This window comes from Melanotaenia boesemani, chromosome 7 (genome assembly GCF_017639745.1).
Source record: "Melanotaenia boesemani isolate fMelBoe1 chromosome 7, fMelBoe1.pri, whole genome shotgun sequence".
Lineage (NCBI taxonomy): Eukaryota > Metazoa > Chordata > Actinopteri > Atheriniformes > Melanotaeniidae > Melanotaenia > Melanotaenia boesemani.
The window spans coordinates 9,454,391-9,476,040 of record NC_055688.1 but is presented as its reverse complement, the minus strand read 5'-3'; the positions used below and the strand labels follow the sequence as shown (position 1 = coordinate 9,476,040).

The window sequence follows — 21,650 nt, the reverse complement described above, 5'->3', positions numbered from 1 at the left end:
TTACAAATTAAAAACCAAGGCCTCTCTTTTCTTCTCTGTCTGTGACCAAAGATACAAGAATAACTGAATCAGACAGCGAACACAGCTCTTCCATGACATCATGGAACCTCTGACCTCTAACCGCAATGAATGACCCCCCCCCCCCCAGTATGAAAAGCTCTAGAGATGGTGAGTCAGCATTAGAGACATTTCCTGACATTAGACCCACATGATGCTGTCTCATCCAGTTTAAAACCTTTTATTTCCAATTAAAGATGAATGACTTCATAGCACAAAGATACAAGTTGTTGTATTTTATCAAAATAAATTAACACAAAATGTTACCCTTCAACACTCCACCATACTCATCCTCAGATCTTCACCTCCCACATCAAAGAAAGCACTGGGAAGACTATCTGTCTCCATTTTCCAGTTGCTAGTTAGGAGCAGAGAGTTAACACAATGCCCCACCCACCATGGGCAGAAGAGAGGAGGGACGCTAGGGGATGGAAGGAGGGGTGGGGGGAGACTGTCCAAACTGGGACGTCCCACTGCAAATGTCTTTTTTGTGAACTGGTGAGCTTGTTATATCTTCCCGGGCCCCGCAGACGGCTGACTTCTCTCCTGGTGTCCCTGCTCTGCAAAGCTGAAGGTAGGAGGTCTCACTCTGTTGTTCAACCTCTGACGCGGTCAGAAAGGTTTACGGATTGTTATGGGACTAAGAATGTCCTTTTTCCAGAGTTTGCCACATCTTATTTTCAACTGCAAACATGCTTTGAAAATTCACGAACCTCTAAATTAAGTTAAAACAAAGTTGCATAATAGCTTCATTCAAATTAGCTTAAAAGTTAAGATTTATATTTCTGTACATCTTAAGGAGGTAAAAATCTCAATTTTTAAACATTTAGCTCAGCTGTTTGCATTGCTATCAGTCCCAGTTTTTCCACATAAATCACCTAAGATCAGTTTAGCTTGAGTCAAACAATCTGTGATTAGGACAATTCATTTCTGTGGCGGTATTGTGCCACATCGGCAATAAGAGGAGGAGGAGTGGGGGCTGTTGAAGGGCTGATGGGAGGAGGGATGCAGGCAGGCTTTTTCAGCTGTTTGATTTTCTTATGTTTGTTTGTTTGCTTTGTCTTATTGTCCACTTTAAAATGGTTGGAGTTTAGTTTGGATACAGAAACTCCAACACCCTCTTTAATTTAGTAACTCTAGAGACCTCTGTCCTGTGTCCTTCGTGGAAAATGAATCAACCAAAAGGAAAGAAAGAAAGCAATGGGAGGAGAGTTGGAGGATGAAATTCCAACAAAGCCTGCGAGAGCAAAGGGAACATTTTTCCACAAGTAACTCACTCCACTCTGTCTCCCTCCCTTCATCCCTTCTGTGACTGCCACTCTCTGATTACTCCAATGTAAAGGAATGCGGGTTGTCATGGTGACCAGTTACCAGCTGTAGATTCCTTGAAGTGAAGAGCTTTATCAGCAGCACAAAATGCTCTATATCTTCCAACTTTGTGGCAAAGTTTTAGGAACAACTTCCATGTCTCTGCTCAAATCCACCTCCAGCTTTGACATTAAACTGTGAACCAGAACTTCTCATTAGTGAGACGCTTGTGGCTGCAGAGGAACAGGCTTCAGAATTTGGAGCAAAACCTGAAACTTGCAGAGGTGGCTGTTATATAAATCTTAAATTAACAAATGTTTTTCAACTCTTATATATGGCCCTAAAACTGGGATGCCCACAGTTGTTTGGGGGTGATTTTTACTTTTTGCTTGAGACAAGATGCTGCGTCGTTGGCTTAGCTGCTGAAAAAGAAAAAAAAAGAAAAAGAAAAGAAATCAACCTAAGACATAAAAACCCCACTTAAACTATTGATAAATGTGCAGATTTTTACTGATACTTTGGCATTTTCTGTCAAAATTGGATGAAAAGTAATAATAATCTTGTCATTCATTCATTCTTCTTGACATCAGCTGGAATTATTAGTGTATTTGACAATTTCTAGATCTTCAGCAGTTTTTTAAATGGGAGTTTTATTCATCTGTATGCAATAGTTCACATCTTAAGACAAATGTCATCACTTTCTTAAAAAAACTTCTTGTTTTATTTGTTGGTCACACCTGCCAAGGCTGTCTCTTTGCCTTCTTTGGAAAGACTGAAGCATAATGTGTTGGCATCAGTACAAGCGAGACGGAAACGGAGACGGAGACGGAGCGTCTGAGGTGCTTAATTGTTGAGGTGGCAGGTCTGGGCCCAACTGGGAGGAGGAAAGGAAGGGGAGGGAGGCGGTTTTGGAGCTGAGGATGCTGTGAAATACCAGGCCAGCTTGGCAATCTCTAGAAAATTGCTAATCCCCCGACAGGAAGCAGGAATTGTGCTGCTGTCTGGGCTCAACGTGGACAAGGAGGAGATTTAGTGTCAGCGAAAAGGACTGGAAAAAAGAGAGGGACAGAGAAGGAAAGACACATTAAGTGTAAGAAATAGAGACATTTAAGTGGATTGATTACAAAAAATGGTACAGAGACAGACAATAGATGTTCAGTATAGAGGAAGACTTATATTGTTAGAAACAAACATGCCACTTTATGTTTCAGCAAAAAATGGACCGACATTTAGGATTAGAAGCAATATAAAAGCAATGGAAGCCACATTTACATGAAGATGCTTCTTAAAAACTATAATTAGACTCATATTAACATCTAAAAATGAATGACTTGCTTACAGGTTGCTATATTGACCTCATAAAGACAACAACAAGGTCTGTGAAGGCAACAAAAGTAATTTCAACCACAGATTTACATCCATAGAGGAGAAAATTAACATAGAATATCAAAATGGGGCTCTGGGTCCAAGAGGTCAGGTGATGAAGAGCTGAGCTTACAAAGATCCTGACTTTTCTTCTCCGTTTTCCTCCTGAGTTCTCCTCCATTCATCGGTTCTTGTTTGTGCTCTTTGTGCTCAGTGATACAGGTAACTGGTTCTAAAAGAACGGCTCTTTGTAGAGTCATTTAAAGGAGCTCCACCGTCCTCCAGAGAAAAGTTAGCTCGTCAGGTGTCTCCTTACTGTGGGTTTCCAACATGGCAGCTGTTAACTTTTACATCGTGTAAGCAGCTGAAGTAAAAACTATAGATATGTAGTAGTTTTGTATCACTTTTTGTTGCAATAGATATAATGTGATCCTGTGAACTTCTGCAGACAGTTTAAAGAAAATATCTGCATTTCTTTAATTGATAAAGCATTGTTTAACGCTTTTACATTTCAGTAACAATCTTAACTTAATTTACTACATATTAAGAAACTTGTTGATGCACTCAGATGGTAATATTGACGGAACAGCACAACAGCGCTAAAGAAGTAAAAACTAGATATACAAATAAATAAATAAATAAATAAAAATACTGTTTTAGACAAAAGTAAGTTCAGATGTTGGAGTCAACAACTTTATTTTACTGAAATTGCATGTGATATCAGTAAAAAACCTGACCAATGAGGTTTGTGGCAGATAGCTCAAATGGTTGAGTCTGAAGCTGGACTTTTTTGAGTGTCTTCTTCCTCTCTCTGATATCTTTTCTGTTAAGATACTGCTGCCCTAAAATCCTTTCTGAAACAAAATTAAACTCATGACCTCTCAAATGTCAAACCTTGAAAGTTTCAGATACCCGAGGAAAATGTCAGTGTTCAGATTTGGAGCTGCTTTAGTGGATCAAATATCAACATTGACTCTGTAATTGTTTTGATGATCTTCACAAAATTTCCCTAAACTGCCATAAATTCAAATCTTCCAAACTGTGCCCTAGAACATGAATGGCCTCTTTTTGTTACTGTGCACATGGATTAAGCAAAGAAATGCAGTCTTATGGCATTTAGCGAAAAGCTCACAAAAAAGAATGATCATCAAATAATAGGTGAAAAAGTCTGCACATGGAGGTTGGAGAAGTTTGATGGTGGAAATATACACTAAAAGAGTCAGTGCTTTCATAACTTACCTTAGTTTGCAACTTGTTGTTAACGTAGCCTTAGATGATACAGTCAGCACTGGAATTGTTGTTTTTAATGAACAGTTATTCATTTTAGGTTTAGATGTGGAAATGTTTCTGCTTAGAGTTAGGTAAATGTGATTTGTGATAAAACAGACACAACACATTGTTTAAACATGTTCCTTTTTCTGGATTATAAGCTGATTGGTCCTGTCTCCTTTACAAAAGACAAAAAATGTCCAGAGGATATAAAAAAATGTACAAGCACAGTTTATGCTCATCAGCATAAGTACAAACTCTTCAGTTTTCATCACTTTCTCATGTTTTGTAGTGTAGTGTGGTTTTCAGGTCGGTTTAAACTGCATTCGAGGCAGAGATGGGGACTTGAGTTGGGACTCGGACTTGATTCGCACTTAAGTCTCATTTCCAGTGACTTCCAGTGAGACTTGTGAATAATCTTTATTTATTAATTTAATTATTTTTTAAATTTTTTTTTTTTCATGACCATTTTTGTCTCGCTGTCTGAGCTGCTGTCTGCTGTCATTTCCCCAGATGTAACACTGGCGTAACGCCACACAAACATAGGCATGTCCACACATGTAATCAGCTAAAACAATGGCAGCACTGGTGAACACTCGGATTCTCTCTAGTTAATACTGTCACTGAGTAATAGGAGTTTAAATACACTACAAAAGAAGAATGTCATGTCTGCCTAATTCTATTAAAAAATATTTGCCTTATAATGAGTGTAGCTTGGTATGGTGTATAAGATTCAAATCTTATCTTAGTTTTCTAATAGTGTGCAGCATGTTTAATCAATTACAAAGGGCTTAGTACAGCTTCAGTCATTATCAGATGTCTTCAAAGACTTTTAAGCACCTGTTTGACCTTTTGCACCTTTCTCTGACAACCCCCACCCAAAAAGAATAAAACCAGATGGTGAAGGCCATCACAGAAGAGTCTTCCTCCCTTTTTTGTTTATTGGAATAAACAGAATTGTTCTTTGTGTGAGAAGAAGGAAAGAGCTCCATGCCTGTAGAGCTCCGTGCAGACACAGGAAAATCACTCCTCATTCTCCCAGTTTTTACCAGATATTTTCCTTAGCACATGGTTGTTTGCCTGTTCCATTTGTAGTCAGGCGAACTGCGACAGGTTGTTTGTTCAGGTCTCTGAACCCGCCTGTTATATCACTGTGGAGATGAAGTAAGAATTCTTCTAATTCTGTTCCCTCTAAGGCCCCGATGGAAAAAGCAACAGAGGCAGAGTGACATTACAGTGACAGCGAAGGAGATATCTGAATTAGCAACAGTTCTAGCACAGGTTGTTTTCCTCCAAAGCAAGTTTACATTTGCTTACCTAACTAACCCAAATTAAATACCTTTGGAGGGGAAAAAGGCCCCTTTATGAGCCTGAAGTTTCCCTTTTAGCCTCGGCCCTGTTTGATTATGAAAACAGCTTTCCAAATAAAATAATTTGTTTTGCTGTTACGTCAGTTTGTCCGGCCTCCCCTTCCTGCAGAGCTGAGCCCAATGACTCTTTGACCAACTAGGAATATTCTAAAGTGTTCATATGATAGGAACACCATGTCTTTCCAAATCAAATATTTACCCTACGATTTTTGAGGATTGAGACCGGTTATTTTTTCCTGCCTTTGCAATTGCATTTAGGTCTATATTTACTCCTGCTTACATGTTACTTTTGTGTACGATATCCTAACAAAATTTCCCATTACCGGAACACTTTTTCTTTTTCAAGGGACCGAGACATTTCCACAGGCAGAACTTATTTGGACACATCACCGTCTGTGTCCCTTGCCAGGGCTTCTGTAATTTTCCACGTCTACGCCTGCTTTTGACTTCTTAGCCTGACATTTTTTTTGTACCCTCAAACAGTGGTCAGTACTGTAAAAGTCCTAGCATGACTTGGGTGTGAAAAGATCACACTTGTAAAATCAGCATCACATGTATGGACCATGAACGTGTTTAAAAAAATAAAAAAATATTAGTTGATGTTTTGCATTTAGTTGTGTGTCAGAACAAAAGTAAATCATACTGTAATTCTGAGGAAACATGCCATATTTATGTCAATATTTATGTCTAAAGCAGGGGTAGCCAACGTCGGTCCTCGAGGGCACCAATCCGGCAGGTTTTCCAGATTTCCGTGCTCCAACACACCTGACTTAAACTAACAAGTCATTGTGGAGATCCTTATAGGCTGTTGGATCCATTTAATTTGAGTCAGGTGTGCTGGAGCAGGGAAATCTGGAAAACCTGCCGGTGCCCTCGAGGACCGACATTGGCTACCCCTGGTCTAAAGAAACTTGTTTGCAACTGCAAAATTGTTTAAAAAATCACATCTGGAAAACGCTGAAGAAATACAACAATCCTTAACCAACTTGTGTGTTTTATATCTGCAAATTCCACCTGGAACTTGCAGAACCATTAGAAGCATTTGAATAAGGGATGGGCGATACCATCATTTTTCCTGTTGATACAATACCGTTAGTTTATTGTACGTGATGTTCACATTCATACTTTTGGTCCCTTAAAGGAAAATCATGCTTGCACAGTGTGCATTAATATCTTTATTGCAAGGGCAGTATGAAATATAAATAAGCACAGCTAATGCTAGCTAGCAAAACATCATGTTGATGTGAAGAAATCACAAAAAAAGTATTTGTTAATGTGTCTAAACCACATCAGGTTTGCCTCAAAAGCAATCTCTACAACTATTGCTAGTGAATTGTTGTTCCTTTTTGTTCTTTAGCTATCATCACAATCCTTTTCTCTAATGGTGGTGTGAATGTAAAAAAAAAAAATCCTTGATTGCACATAGTCCTTTAAACTGCTTGAGTGTATAACATTAACTGTATGAAAACAGTGACTATAAAATCTCCTTTAGACACTGGTTCCTCAAATGGAAACTACTAAAAAAGCAGTGGTAAGCTGCATAACCTTACAAACACACAAGCTGACACTGATTGGCCATCTGACTTAAAAATTTATGAGTGAAATTAAATATAAATGTTGCCACTGGGTTTATTTTACATTAGCTCGATCATTATTAGCATTGCCTCTTTTTAAAATATATTTCCATCCACACATGACCATGAGGACATAGTCTCTGCTCATGTTCGCGGTCTGATTGTGCAACTGGCTGCCAGGAAAATAATGTTACGCCTCATACGTGTATTTACAACCAAAAGCAAACATGTCAGTCATTTCTGAAAACTGCCATGTGTGGCATACCGAACCTTTGTCATCAAAATGTCAGATTTCTCTTGAATTGGTTCATCAAGCAGCATATTACTGCAAGCAAAACATTTTCCTTTTCACTGCATATGTCCGAACATGTCGCCCTTTTCAGACCTTTCATATCATAAATCCTTTTCACCTGCAGGACGAGGCGTTCCCCCACAGCATTAAAATCCCATTCCTTCATGTCTGATTTGTTCTGTGTAGTGAAGGAATTTTACAAGGTTTAATTTTCAAGAGAAAATCGGATTATCAAGTTTCACTCTGTTATTGGTTTAAACCTGCTGCCAGGGTGCAGGAATTCAGACTATGCACGGCTCTGATTTGTAACTCTTAATATCCTGTTGCTGATCTCCGCCAGGGTTCTGCATGTTTTACAAACTGTGTCAACCCGTTTCATTTTTATTATTCTATATAAGAAATTTCCCTTAAAGCAGATGAAACAGACACAGACACAAACCCTTGTTTTGAGACTTTTTTTTTTCAGACATTCATCTTTACAGTCGGCCTCCGCAAACACTTAAACTTACCCCTATGTTCCACGCATCCGTTGCTTTCTGTCCGTCTTTGAAAACAGCTGATTTAATGGACATGAGGAAGGAGATTATATAGAGAAAAAGGGGAAGACCAAGCAATGCAACGATCCATTACCAAACAAAGGAACCCCTATTTTGTTTCTGAGACAAGAGGAAAGAGAAGAAGGAGTTGATTTTATATAGAGTTTCAAACAATGGATGCACAGACAGGCAGCTGGAGGAAGACAGATCCATCGACAGAGGACTTTTCTCACGGCAGCCACATCAAACAGGAAACTTATACCTTCCTATCAGGAAAACGTATTTGTTTCCCGGCTTGTTCTGTTTGTAAAACTATGTGGATTCTAGAAAGGCTGAATTAACTTTTTGTTCAATATAATCTGTTACTGACTTATTTTTGTATTGTTTGTATTGTTTATTGTAAAAATACAATACAATGCAATACAATAATGCAGCTTAACCTAAAAATCTGAGGTACAGTCTAAAACCTCAGAGACTGTGACTTTTAAAAGTCAAAACACCAAACTGGTATACGTCATCTTAGAGGCAGTCACTTTACTCAACAATGCACTGCTATCTGCACTTAAAGGTTGCAGCTGATCTGATCAGGAGGCAGAAATTTGCAGAGAACTACAAGGTGCATGTGTTGAAAAGATTAAAACCCCTAAATCTGACATTTCCTCCTCATTAGTCAGACATTAAATGTGTTGCTGTCACATGAAGAAGGAGCGAACATTGTAATGCTGCACAAAGTGGCCAATTGAAATCAAGAATTTTAACTTAAATCAAAAAAATATATGGATAGATCAGCATGTTTAATGTTATGGGTCAATTTAAATAAGATTTACTGGTAAGCAACAAGGAAAATAAATACACCATTTACGGAGAAACGCTGGGATGGGAATGTTATCTTGTAAGGTACCCTTTCCCATTATCTCTGTTTACAACCATTGTTGCCTGGTTAGATTTGGTTTTGATTGGCTAAAAATCGTCAAATTTAGAAGGGATGAGATGGAAAAACTCATTTAAAATTTTGTCCAAACTGGTTTAATATTTGGTCATGGAAATTAGAATTGGACTAAGGTGTGGTTTTAGAGGTTAATCTCACAGTTAGAGTGTAGAAACAATATCCCGAAGTTAAGATTCAGGGATTCAGAGTGTGTGTGTAGTATACACTCTCAGAACAAACAAGAAAAAAAAACAAAGGTGTCTCAACATCAGCTTAATTTTCTCCATGATAAACTGCTTCAGCTTGTTTCAGAGTTTGACCACAAGGGGGCAAAAAACTTCATTCTCACTTAAACGATTAAGTGAATTTTTCATTTGTCTTTCAATGTGGCTAATATACTTGCTCAGTTTATATAGTTATGCAAATTACGTTTATTAAGAAGATATAACTAAGGGATGAAAACGAGTATCGCAGCTACATGGTTGAATGTCGCTCAAAACACGTGGCTCACAATTCTTCTGTGAACTTATTTTAACTATTTTTTATGGTAAACAGGGTTTTAATCAGCCTTTTATAGATGGTTAGGTTAAAAATACTGTAGTTTTTGTACATCTGTATTGAAGGTAGGCATTCTCGTCTTGTAATTTAGTTTTAGAAGTGGAGCAAGTCAACACACACACCTTGAAGGCATCTGATGTATGGTTTCATATAACTGTAAACATTACGCGTATGATTAAAGCCTCCACCATCATCAGAATCATATAATTAGATACCTCTCAGGATTTTTCACACGTAAATGAGTGTTCAGAGAAGCTGTGTGGGAATTATTATTCAAAGCAGAGGCCAGGCAGAAAGATGAAGGGTTGAAAACATGTTGCCTCAGGTCATGGAAAATGTGCTGTGAAGGAGCTCATCAAGATGGGAGTTGACGCTCCTGTTTCCACCCAAACAGCAGAACTGTACGTAGACAGCCCATTAGCCCATTACAGGTGGTGGTGGTGGTGAGCCAAGCTACTGTGTTTGCTCTAATTTAAGAATGAGAGAATCCCTGTGAGCTTCAACATAACAAGCTGGTGAACACAGCCAACTCTGTAGTTAGAGTTAGAGTTTTATGTGATGTTTTGAGATGGTTAGCCTTTGTTCACTGCTTCAGCATCATAGAATTCTAATCCAGATTTATGGTTATTGCTACTATGTTGGAGAAAGAACAGAAAAAAGAACCCAAATTGTAACCATCCATCCAGTTTCTATATCCGTTTATTCCAGTGCAGGGTTGCAGGGGTTGGAGCCTATCCCAGCAGCTACCAGGCCCTGACGGATCACCAGTCTATCACACACAGAGAGACACCCTCTCACTCTCACTGTTAGGGGGAATTTAGAGTGGTCAGTTAGCCTAACATGCATGTCTTTGGACTGAGAGAGGAAGCCGGAGTATTGGGGAAAAAACCCACACACACCCAATGAGAACATGCAAACTCTACACATAAGAGCCTGGCTCCATCTCTTCCTCCCCAGCCAGGCTGGAACCAAAAACCTGGTTCAAGAGGCATGATCGGGGTTAACACAGTTGCCTCAACTTTTTAAATAGTTTAATATTTTTATGATCAACAACATGTGATGTTGCAAAAACTATTAATATCATTGTCAATGTGAAGTAAGAACAAAACGTTTCTACGTACAGTCAGTTTAAACATGTTCACTAGCACGTAGCAAAACATTCAGCAGATTTTTTCTTTTTTATTTGAATTAAGAAAAGTGAAAAGTTTGCATTGTGCTGTAATATAAAAATTACAATGATGAGGTCACATTTCTGTTGCTATTAAAAGAGATGTATGTCTGAGTGGTGCTTAGAAGGCAGGATAATTACTCTGCAGATGTGTCAGGAGCTCGTCTGTGAAAACACGCTGGTGTTCCTAAAGAAAATTATGTGGAGCTGCTTTAAGTGCAAAACTGCAATAATCTTTATTTAATTTAAGTTAGTTCAAGTTTCGTCTGGCGTGTGTTTCAGTTGTCTTACGAGTTCTAGAGTAAAATGTCAGACTCTTAGGAGCATAGCTTAATTTAAAAGGTTCAAAAGTTAACCCACCTATTTGATTCATCTTAAACCTCCAAACATAATGATCTGCAGTATCAGCCGGGGAAACTCTTGCAATGACATTTCTGCGATGTTTTTTTGTTGTTGGTGTTCCCATGTGAAAGTCTGGGAAACTGTTGGTAAAAGATTATTTTATTTTGCATGTGTGTGTGAACGTTCATTGTGAAACAGCATGACAGAAAAGTTGTCTCTTTTTCTTCACAGACTTTGAAGATGAGGGTGTGGATTGTCTTCCTCCTGTGCCTGGCTGGCCATGCCATGGCTGCTCCTGTAAGTCATACTGTGTGTGTGTGCTGGTGTGTGATCAGATGCAGTCTTTCTTCTTTTTCCTGTGCGAGCAACAGTCCACATGCAACAGTGTGCATTACCGTTTGTATGTGTGTTGTGATAACTGGGTGTTCTCACCCATGTTAACTTCCTGTGTATTTCTTCTTGTACGTGTGTGCAGCCACATATAAAGTCTGTTTGTTTTCCTAAAGTCAATTGCTCCCCTGAGTGTAGGTCTGTGAGTTTGATTGTGTGCATGGAGATCCACATTGTGTGGATCTTTCTTTTCTTTTCTTTGTGTGCACACATGAGGTCATTGCTTCCAACTTTCTTCACTCAAATGCATTGAAATGTGTGTTGCAGGCTGAGGAGGAGCCCATCATGGAAGAGCTGGTTACAGAGGAGCCAGTTGTCGAGGAGCCAGTTGTTGAGGTCAGTACAGATGTTCCTCTGGTTTAAAGTGATTAGTTATGGTTTTGTTTAGAAATCCTGTTTTTCCAGTTCAAGCCAAAACACATTCCCCTTGAAGCTCACTCAGTACTTTATTAGATGTATATTATTGCACAGTAGCATGTTGTTTTTTTTAGAAAAGAGATGAAAACATTTTTATTTCCAGTCCTTTAAAGCAGAACTTGTTCAGTTTTAATTTATAGGCCCCGCCCCCTCCCTCTGCTGTGCTTCAGCTCTGTCTCAAAAAACCCAAATGAAGCCATGAAAAAAACCCTAAAGAGTCCCATCAGAGAAGGTGGAGATACTGTTAAACTGATATTATAAACATATGTAATGATAGATGCTGCTCACCCAGACATGATGGATTATTGCAATGTCAGCATAAAGGATGAGCAAGAAGGTCCTGATATCTTTTTTTCTTCTATATCTTTCATAAAGCAACCAGGGGATTGAGAAATAAACACAGAGCTAAAGAGGATATTTACAGACAAGAAAGCAGCTGTGGACAATTTGTGGCCAGTCTCTGCCTGTGTGATTAGACTTTCCTGCAAACTTCCACTGCTGCCACTGTTGTGCATTCTCAGGATGGGGGATTGAATCGAGGACAATATCTAATCTGTTGCTTCATCTTAGCAAGGCAGTTCATTTTTTATGAATTAGCTTGTAAGAACTCAGTTATATTTGTTAGTTTAAATTGGATCACAATGAACTGACTTGAAATGATTGTGTCTTTAAAGGACCTTGAGATGACTTTGTTGTAAACTGGTGTTATACAAATAAAGCTGAATTGAATTCAGTGGAAACTTCCATGTCACAATGATACTGTCCATCCCCATTTTTTTTTCTTTTTTTTACTAAAAAAAGGCCTCTCTTACAAAATCAGCTCAAATACTTTTGCTCCCATGTGAGTTTGAATTGGCATCTGCTCAAATCTAATCTGTGATGGAGCTTTGGGGGTTTGAACCTTTCAGCCAATGTTGCATTGTTTCACATGGTTGTGCTCTGCAGATTTCTCTCTGGGAATGAACCAGCACGGCTGAAGCTTTAAGTTGTGCCTGTGTTCTCAGTCTGGGTCTGAAATGGCCATAACATTCCAGGTCTCCTAGGAGTTAAATCAGCGGTTTCCAACATATATACATTTTTTTATCCTTAAAATAAGTCATCCCTAAAACTTCTGAGCTTCAACCAATAAGTAACTTTTCTTCCAGGGTTGATACTTAAGAAAGTCAGTGAGAAGCCAGAAAAAGAAGCAAATTGCAAGTAAGGTTCATTCCAGTTGAAATATCCTGATAATATTTCTGTTTTGATTCATTTTGGGGGAGCTGACCTTTATGTGTAATAGTAAAAAACAAAAAGAAAAAAGGTTCTACTTTAAGTTTAACCTTTAAGATCTGAGTCGTCATCCAAATCTAATGAGTCCATTCCACATCCAAAGCATCTCCTACATCTGAGGCTTTTCCAGCAGACAGGTTCCAGCTCCTCTATGTTTTGCCTTTTTAGGAAATGCTTAAAGTCACTCATGAGCAGTTGTGAAAGGTGCTTCAGTTTAGAAATAGTCCTGCAACCAAATCTTGAGCTTTAATGTGAACGTTTTATGGTTTCCTCCTCCAGAGGTCCAGTGAGACCAGAGATCCCACAGCTGTTAATTTTAGCCTCTGGTTCAGCTGGTCAGGAAACCATTAGGTTCCTTTTTTTAATGACTGCACCACATGTGGAGCCAGCTGCTTGTTATTGCTGGATATTATGGTCTTCCAGACTGTGTTTGGCCTTCAGGGCGGACTCCTCTTTTCGTGGTGATGTTTCAAGTTTTTTTTCAGAATTACCAGGGGTAGTTAGGCGGTTTGGTTTAAGCGGACGTTGTACAGAAATAAAGCTGAGCATTTTTACAGATCAGATGGACAGTTTTTTCTTTTCTCATTCTGATTGTTCAGAACTTTAGCTGCTCACCGTCTGACCTCTCATGTTCCTCAGGAGATCGAGGTGGGAGCCAACCCAGTGCAGGTGGAGGTTGGAGAGTTTGACGAGGCCATTGAGATTATTGAAGATGTTGCAGCTGAGAGTAAGTACACAAATGTCAACTTGTTTATGTCACCCAGGAAAATCCTGCATTAGCTTACACTGATTATCTAAACTATAACAACCCTCATCCCGATTTTCAGCCTCTCTGATACACAAAGCTGAAAGCATTTGATTTAGCTGCATCCCACTGACTCCATCCTGCAGCTTCACAGGTTTCTAAGTTCATTCAAGCTTCAGACTGGCAAATCAACAGTCATAATGACAGACTGCGAGCAGACGGCTGTGATTACATGTTCCACCCAAGTTTAAGAGGCAGCTCAGCCACAGCCAACTCAGAGAGCAGAAAAAAAAAAAAAGAAAACAATCCAACAAAAATGAGCCATATTTGCATCAAAAACACTCCAGTCTTTGCTCTAACCAGCATAAACTCACCTAAATCAAAGTTCTTGTGCCTGCAAATGACATTTCACAGTCTTATGTAACATAAACTTTAGTTTATTTTAGAAAACTAGAAGTTTAATGTTATTTACTTAGAGATGTTATCTGTGTTCAGCCACAGTGGTTTGTTTGTTGTTTGTTTATTGGTATTTTATTAATTTAAATAGTATAAAGGAAATCTGTAAAAAGCAAAAATTAAGAAATATTTAAAATCATGTTTACCCAATCTATGAATGGGTGATAAAATATAAATTTCTAAAAAGACTACTTAAATGCAGTTAAATGGAGGAAATGAACATGCAAAAACTGTCTAAAAGCAAAACGGAGTTGTCAAGAACTTAAGAACTATATGTGCAGCCCATTGTGGAAGTAATTTTAATACATGTGGCAATCAATCATATTTACTCATACAATAACTACAAGTGTAATGATATTTTTGCTCGTAAAATGCATTTATTCATTTGTTATTCTCAGTTACATCTCATGACGTATGTTTTCTTTTCCTTCTGATATAGAACATTGACGTTATTATTCATTGTATGTGAGGACAGACTGACCATTCTTTCAGATTCATGACGTGGGAGAAAGATGAGACTGATGGGCAGCTGATAGAAAACAGTTGTTTAGAGAACGACAGCCTGATTGGGCGAGAATGGCACCTCTCAATCTCCTTTCTCCTACTATCAGTCTGAGACTGATTTTCAGCCTGAACCAGGTTGAATAAAAACTGATGCTAATGATGCAAAGGCAGAGTCTCTCTGGACTTCATGCAAGTCTGGACGACACTCTCAACTTGCAAGTGAAATTGTTTGTATTTTATACTTCTCCTGTAATAAATCTTCTAATTACTTTTACTCATTCAGACTCTTGGTAACTTTTCTATAACACCATCCTCCCCCCTTTCCTAGCACTGGTTCTGCTGGAGGTTTTCCTTCCTGTTAAAATGGAATTTTTCCATTGTCATCTTGTGCAGCACAGGATGGAGGATTGAATCAAAGAGGAGATTCAGTGCAATCCATTGGTCCTTTTAGCTTGACCATTATTTTTACAAACTGGCTCATATGAACATAGTAAACTGGACTAATATGGATCATATAATGAATTTTCTTATAATTACTTCTAAACTTTGGATTATATTTGAGGCATGTATACTTAGTAGTTCACGTCAAGTCAAGTAATGATAAAATCATTTTCAAGGGTAGCATCTTCTTCAAAAGATACTATATATATTTATATATATATGTTGGAGTGCTGTAATTCATACACTATGAGTGAGGATGTAAAATGGTGTATTTTATATGATGTATTTGCAACTAATTGGACCCATGCTTGAGCAGATATATGAATGAAATGAATGAAATGAAAAATGAAATGAAAAATACTTTATTAATCCCTTTGCAGGGAAATTCATGTAAATTCATGATCATCAAGCCTCTTCTGCAGAGGACTGGATATTTTATTACATGTATTTTCGCTGAGATTGCTCAAATTTGCATTCACTACGGGGGAAAAATAACTAACTATTTATATTTAAAACATTTAATTTGTATCTTTAAATATTTAATAGTCCTAATTATAAAATCATTCTGCTGATTATTCGTTCAAGTTGCTTTCATTTCATTGGACGTAGCAGTGTTTATGACACGTGTTCAGCTAACAGTCAGCAGCTTTGTTTATTTATTTATTTTTTATATTACTCTGCAGATCCTTGCCTGAACTACCACTGCAAAAAGGGCAAAGTGTGTGAGGTTGATGACAGCAACACCCCCATGTGTGTGTGCCAGGACCCCTCCACCTGCCCCGCTGCTGAGGGAGAGTTTGAGCATGTGAGTTCAAAACCAGCCTCTTCAAACCTGTGTAAAATCTGTAGTTTCAGGTAAACACGGTCCAACCCATTACTTACTCACAACTTTATTTCAGTTAACATGGGAGTTGGAAAACAACCAAAACTTTCATGTAATGAGGCAAAATGTTACACTCTGACTCTCTCTGCCTCACCAAATATTCTGTCAATTTAGGTTTTTGACAAAAATGTTTTCAACTTTTGAGATGAAAATGATTTAAATACAGTGAAAAAGATTTGATTATCCATGACAGAAATGGACATGAGTTCCTAAAAAAACATGACCCTTCAGACTGAGCTGTTATTCTGTTTCCAGATCTGTGGCACTGACAACAAGACATACGACTCATCTTGCCACTTCTTTGCTACCAAGTGCGCTCTGGAGGGAACCAAGAAGGGCCACAAGCTGCACCTCGACTACATTGGACCTTGCAAATGTGAGTTCATGCACTTTGCATCAAACTTAAGGTGCAACATGATACCAACCCCACTGAATTGTCAGTTTACACAGACGTTTAGAAGGAAATTCAGCAGACTTAAACTTACAACCCCATGTAATAACATTCTAAAGAATCTTTGTCCTGCATCAGGACAGATTGAATTCTTCAGTTTGCTAAATGTCACTAATGATGCTTTTATTAAAATAGCTATGTTATCAGTAAATGGCAACAAAGAAAAAACACCCTTCTGCATTAACTTGCTTATCAATAGCTAATAAGCGTGTAAGGAGGGTGGAGGCAGGTGGAGCATTATCACCCAGTCCAGACTCATGTTACAGACCAAGCTTGGAAAATATGTTTTTCATTTCTTTTTGGTTCATTCATTTATTGTCAGTTAGGAAAACATCACAGAAAGGCACTGAAATACACGATGAAGCGCAATCTACGTCAGAAAGCTTTTCCAAATGTTCCATGTTGCCATGGCGATGATGTTGCCTCGCTTGCCTGGACACACCTGACTTACAGGGGCCAAATGATAATGTAGCATGAAAGTTTGAGAGGGCCTCTGCTGGATTGAACTTGTTTGTAGAGAATAAAGTCAAACTGACCAAATAACAGAGACGGTGTGCAGAAAAAAAAAGTTGCAAACTTTAAATACAGTAAAACTAAAGAGCTGCAGTACAGATGCTATACCAGATGCAATCTTGAACTTATACAATGAGAAACAAAAACAAGAAAGTGGAAAATCCATCATTAAAAATTTTTTTTAACCACCTCAGCCTTGAAGGGTTAAGTGGTGGTTAAAGCAAAAAATATGTTTGCACACCAGGTTGTTTTCACTGCAGAAATTCATAAGCCAAATGGAAATAATCGTTACTTTAGCTGGAATTTAATCTTACTATTGTCCAAACAGAATCATGAACTTGAACTGTCTTATTTTGACAGTGTTGTTTCATATTTTTCTTTTTATCTATATGTGTTTGTGCGCATGCAGACATCAGATGTCTGATAAGTTCTTGTTTTGTTTCCAGTCAGTTTTTCTCACGTGTGATAAGTTTTGTAGCCGAAGCTGAGCTCAGGTCTTGTCAGCGTGCTCTAAGTGTACTGTTTGTTCTCAGAGGCTGTGCTCTGAAAGCTGGCATCTCGGTGATTGATGGGTGGGTTGGATTTTCATGTCAGACCCTGCAGGTCTGCAACACAAGGAGGATCCGTCCCGACACGCAGGCTGCAATTCTTCCAGCGTAATGAGGGGATGAGTCAGGGCTGAAGGGTTCAGATGGAGATCATGCTAGTGTTCACTACACACACAAAAAAAAGGATTTAGTCTGGAACATTTAGATGGGGACTGATTTTCTTTTGATGAGGCTTCAAATGAATCTTAATTTTGTACCGAAGCAGGTTACCGAGCAAGTTTGAGATATCTGTTTTCTCCTTCAGTCGTGTCCAAAAAAGGGTTTTAATCTGATGCTCCATAAATGATTCTGTTGAAGCATTAGAAAAGGATTTAGTTACTCTTTGCAAATCTAAAATCTGTTGCACATGTGTGAGAAACCTGTTTGAAGGCAGGACGTTGAAGTTACTGTACTGGAGTTTAGTGAAATATTGTTGTGAATATGTTTCCTGCCTGCAGACATTGAGCCCTGCCTGGAAAATGAGCTGAGCGAGTTCCCACTGCGTATGAGGGACTGGCTGAAGAACGTTCTGGTAACTCTGTATGAGCGAGATGAAGACAACAACCTGCTGACCGAGAAACAGAAGCTCAGGGTGAGATTATTTTTAATTATACAAAGTGTTATTCAGTTCACAATAGATGAAGAGAGGTATTCCTAACATGTAGTGCTTAAGACACTAGAAGTATATACATTCCTTCCTCCTTATCTGTCTGCAGTGGATGCCTAAATTGAGCTTGTGTTAATTTGTGTTAACTGCAGGTAGGTAGTTTAAACAGGTGTATCTCAACATGAAGGATGGGCCTCTCCAATGGGTCACTCAATGCATAAATAAATAGCAATTGCCTCTTAAATGTCCATGAAGGAAGCATGTAAAGAAAACATAATACTTTTTGTTTTTACATGACCTTTTAACTTTTTGGTAAAATCAGCTAATATGTTATATTAGGCTATGTTGCATTAGCTTAATGTTATGTTAGCTTCCTATTATGAAACTAGTGAGTATAGCAATCCTAAAAGGAAAATCAGAGTAGCAAATAGTGCAAAGTGGTGTTTCAAAGTATATTGGATGTTGTAAATGTATATTTACACCAAAAATTGTATAGTAACATGACCAAGATGGACCAAGTTAAGGTCATTTGTCCAATCTGTACAAAGCTTTGCAGACCCAGCTGCTATGTTGACAATCACATACCACATACTGTATGAACAAGTCGGCATTCAGTGTTCAACACCATCTGACTGTCTGCTTTTAAGCACAGTCAGTTACAGCAGACACGTAAAAAGGCCAATTTAGCCTGTCCATGCTAGTGCTCACCTGAGGAAATATTTAATCCAGTGAGTCACTAGTTTAGCGGTACTAGCAATTAGGCTTACAATGCTAGTGAACACCAAAAATAATGGATGGAAAAACTAGCTGCAGGGGTTACCACCAACAGTTGTTTTGTCACAAGCGCTGGCTTATTATAAATCAAATGAGTAGCCAACCTTCTACTATTCTTTAACATGAATATAGCCTCTCAGAGTGCTCTGTAGTTTTATTTCTGACTATTTTACTGTGCAATAGATTTGAGCCTTAAAGAGATAAAAGGTTTGTCTTCATTTAGGAATTCCTTACCTTTATTACAAAATAGTAACTATTAGATTACTATTTTGTAGAGTCCCCCAAAGAAAGCAATGTGATGAAAGTTAGTTTTACATGAACAAAAATGCAGAGTTTATTCTTCTTTCACCACTTGAATACCATTCAACACTGTAAGGTCACAAAGGTGAAGCAACAAACTGGTTAATATTATGGACACAAAATATTATTCACAACAATGGCGAGCTATCCAGTGCAGAATATGTGAAGTGTTATTTTAAGCATTTTAAAATCAGTCTCACTTATTTATTCTTATGTAATTCCCTGCTATTATATTGTTGGAACTGGACAGACTTTGTTAACAGAAGGTGAAAACTTAACATGGATCGCTCCATTCTCATTAAGTTAGTAGCAATTAAACCAAAAACAGCACTTCAACATAACAGTGCTCACAGGTTTTCATGAGAAACCACATAACACTATAGAGATTAGGTGACCTAGTTGCTATGAGCAACTATTTACTGTTTCATCTAACCTTTCAGGTGAAGAAGATCTACGAGAATGATAAGAGGCTGCAGGCCGGCGATCACTCTCTGGACCTGCTGGCCTATGATTTCGAAAAGAACTACAACATGTACATCTTCCCTGTCCACTGGCAGTTTGGCCAGCTTGACCAGCACCCTGTTGATGGGTACGTATGTGGAAACGATACAGAGAACCAGCAGAGTTCGTCAGTGTTTGGTTTGGCCTTGAAAACAAGCTTCTTGCAGACAGAGAGCTGATATGTTGACAGTGTGGTTGATTAAGCAAAATATCCAAAGTATAATTATAATATAATTCCAGTACTTCAGTATATTCCTTCTAAGGTCAAGAAATCCTGATCATGGAGGTTCTGCTGTTACGTTCTGTATGTGTGCTCCCCTAAATGACTCACAATGTTGTGTTTCAATGTTTGTATATCACCAGATACCTGACCCACTCTGAGCTCGCCCCCCTGCGCGCCCCTCTTATTCCCATGGAGCATTGCACCACCCTCTTCTTTGAGCAGTGCGATGCTGACAGCGACAAATACATCGCCCTGGAGGAGTGGGCCGCCTGCTTCGGCATCAAGGAGCGTAAGTGTCGATCAACAGATAACCACATTTCTGGTTTTCACATTTGTGTATAAATTTCAACACAACCTGCACCCTAAACCACTTTCATACCACTGTAGTACTTTATTTTAATTCCATGTTCAGCTTTTTTCTATGTCAGCTATTTCAGTGATCATTTTGTACCAGTCATGTCCTCTAAAATCACAAAAGGAAATTTATAAATAAAAAAGATGACTTTGAACTGACTTTGCATGTCACTTTACATTGATGACTCATCCTTTATTCTGTGGCGTACATATCTTTAGTTCATTTTCTTGTCATATAGCTGATCCAGTTCAGTTTGATAAAACACCTTTCAATACTTTCTAAAAATTAAAAATTTTAGTGTGGTAGATTCTGGCTGGAAAATCTAATTCTATTAGTTTCTATTAGTAGATGTTGACCACAGTAACTTGATGGACTCACAGCTGCACAACACTGTAGCAAATCTGCATCTATGTTCTCTACATCTGTTATTCTGTAGCTACAGCATATTATGCTAAATATTATTGCTTCCTTCATTTAACATAAAGAAATTAATCTGTGATATAGTTAGTAATAATTTACAATTGCATTCATTTGTGATTTGCCTCTATTAAATAAATTCTTTACAGTTTAGATTTAAAAAAATTTTTTTTAATTAATTTAATCTGAAAATAGAATTATTTACCTTTTAACATGAGGACAACAAGGGATATTTCGCTATTAAATAATGCTGCCATGATTCTTCATCTGGTATTTTTTGTATTTTAATGCCTTCACTGACCATCAACCTGTAATAATGAGCATTTTGTGTCTTTGTTTTGGCAGAGGACGTGGACAAAGACCTTATCATCTAAGTTCCTCTGACAAGCAACAGCAGCATGACACACAACTCTAGTTGCTACTAACCGGACGGTGCTGATCCATAAGTTTAATAAAGAAAAGAAGAAACAGTTAAGGTGCTAAATGCAAATTCTTTTTGTTTTTTTTATTGTTTAAATAATGATCTTTCCTACCTATACCACTAAAAAAAATTATTCCAAAAGAGAAACGTGCACAGTTTGTACTAACCATCGTGTGTTCATGAACATCTGAATTCTCTTGTTTGTTGAAGAAAACACCCATTAAGAAAACTAAAAGACCTCTGATGTAAATTTACGTCGTTGACAATATTTTATGCTGTATTTGCTATGATGTGTTCAGGGCTTTTTAATTGGAGGTCAGTTTGACACATTAATCTCAAGGAGACAAAACTGTAAAGTCAAAAAATAAAGTTTCTAAATAAATGGTCCCTTTGCTTGCTTTCTACAGAGCAAACTGGTCAGTTTCTGTGCTCCATTGGTGCTGGTGGTGGGATATGCTTTTTTTGGCTCATTTTGTGTATTTAGTTTTTTTATATTTCTGACTACTGTTAGAAGAGTTTTTGTTTTCCATGCAAATTCTGTGTCCTTGATGAGGACACGTGTGAAAACAGGATAATGTTTGAATAAAGGGAGGGGAATCTCGCAGGCTGAGAGTTTTTCTCACAAACAT

At 38.1% G+C, this 21,650-nt stretch overlaps 1 protein-coding gene across 1 annotated transcript; it reads left to right on the top strand.

The window, feature by feature from the left end:
* Positions 1-496: 496 nt before the first annotated feature.
* sparc (secreted protein, acidic, cysteine-rich (osteonectin)) lies at positions 497-21,623 on the top strand. The gene is made up of 10 exons (XM_041989968.1): positions 497-631; positions 10,999-11,064; positions 11,425-11,493; positions 13,483-13,570; positions 15,673-15,794; positions 16,128-16,248; positions 17,882-18,015; positions 19,545-19,693; positions 19,969-20,117; positions 20,946-21,623. The coding sequence occupies exons 2-10, from the start codon at positions 11,008-11,010 to the stop codon at positions 20,972-20,974; spliced, it is 918 nt and encodes a 305-aa protein (XP_041845902.1). The 5' UTR covers positions 497-631; positions 10,999-11,007; the 3' UTR covers positions 20,975-21,623.
* Positions 21,624-21,650: the final 27 nt, after the last annotated feature.

What these genes read in the sequence shown, in the direction of transcription:
- sparc (XM_041989968.1), top strand. Translation starts at nt 11,008, where the DNA reads ATGAGGGTGTGGATTGTCTTCCTCCTGTGCCTGGCTGGCCATGCCATG. An exon ending in CTGAGGGAGAGTTTGAGCAT is followed by an intron (nt 15,795 to 16,127) that starts GTGAGTTCAAAA and finishes TTCTGTTTCCAG; the next exon opens with ATCTGTGGCACTGACAACAA. An exon ending in CTGCTTCGGCATCAAGGAGC is followed by an intron (nt 20,118 to 20,945) that starts GTAAGTGTCGAT and finishes TTGTTTTGGCAG; the next exon opens with AGGACGTGGACAAAGACCTT.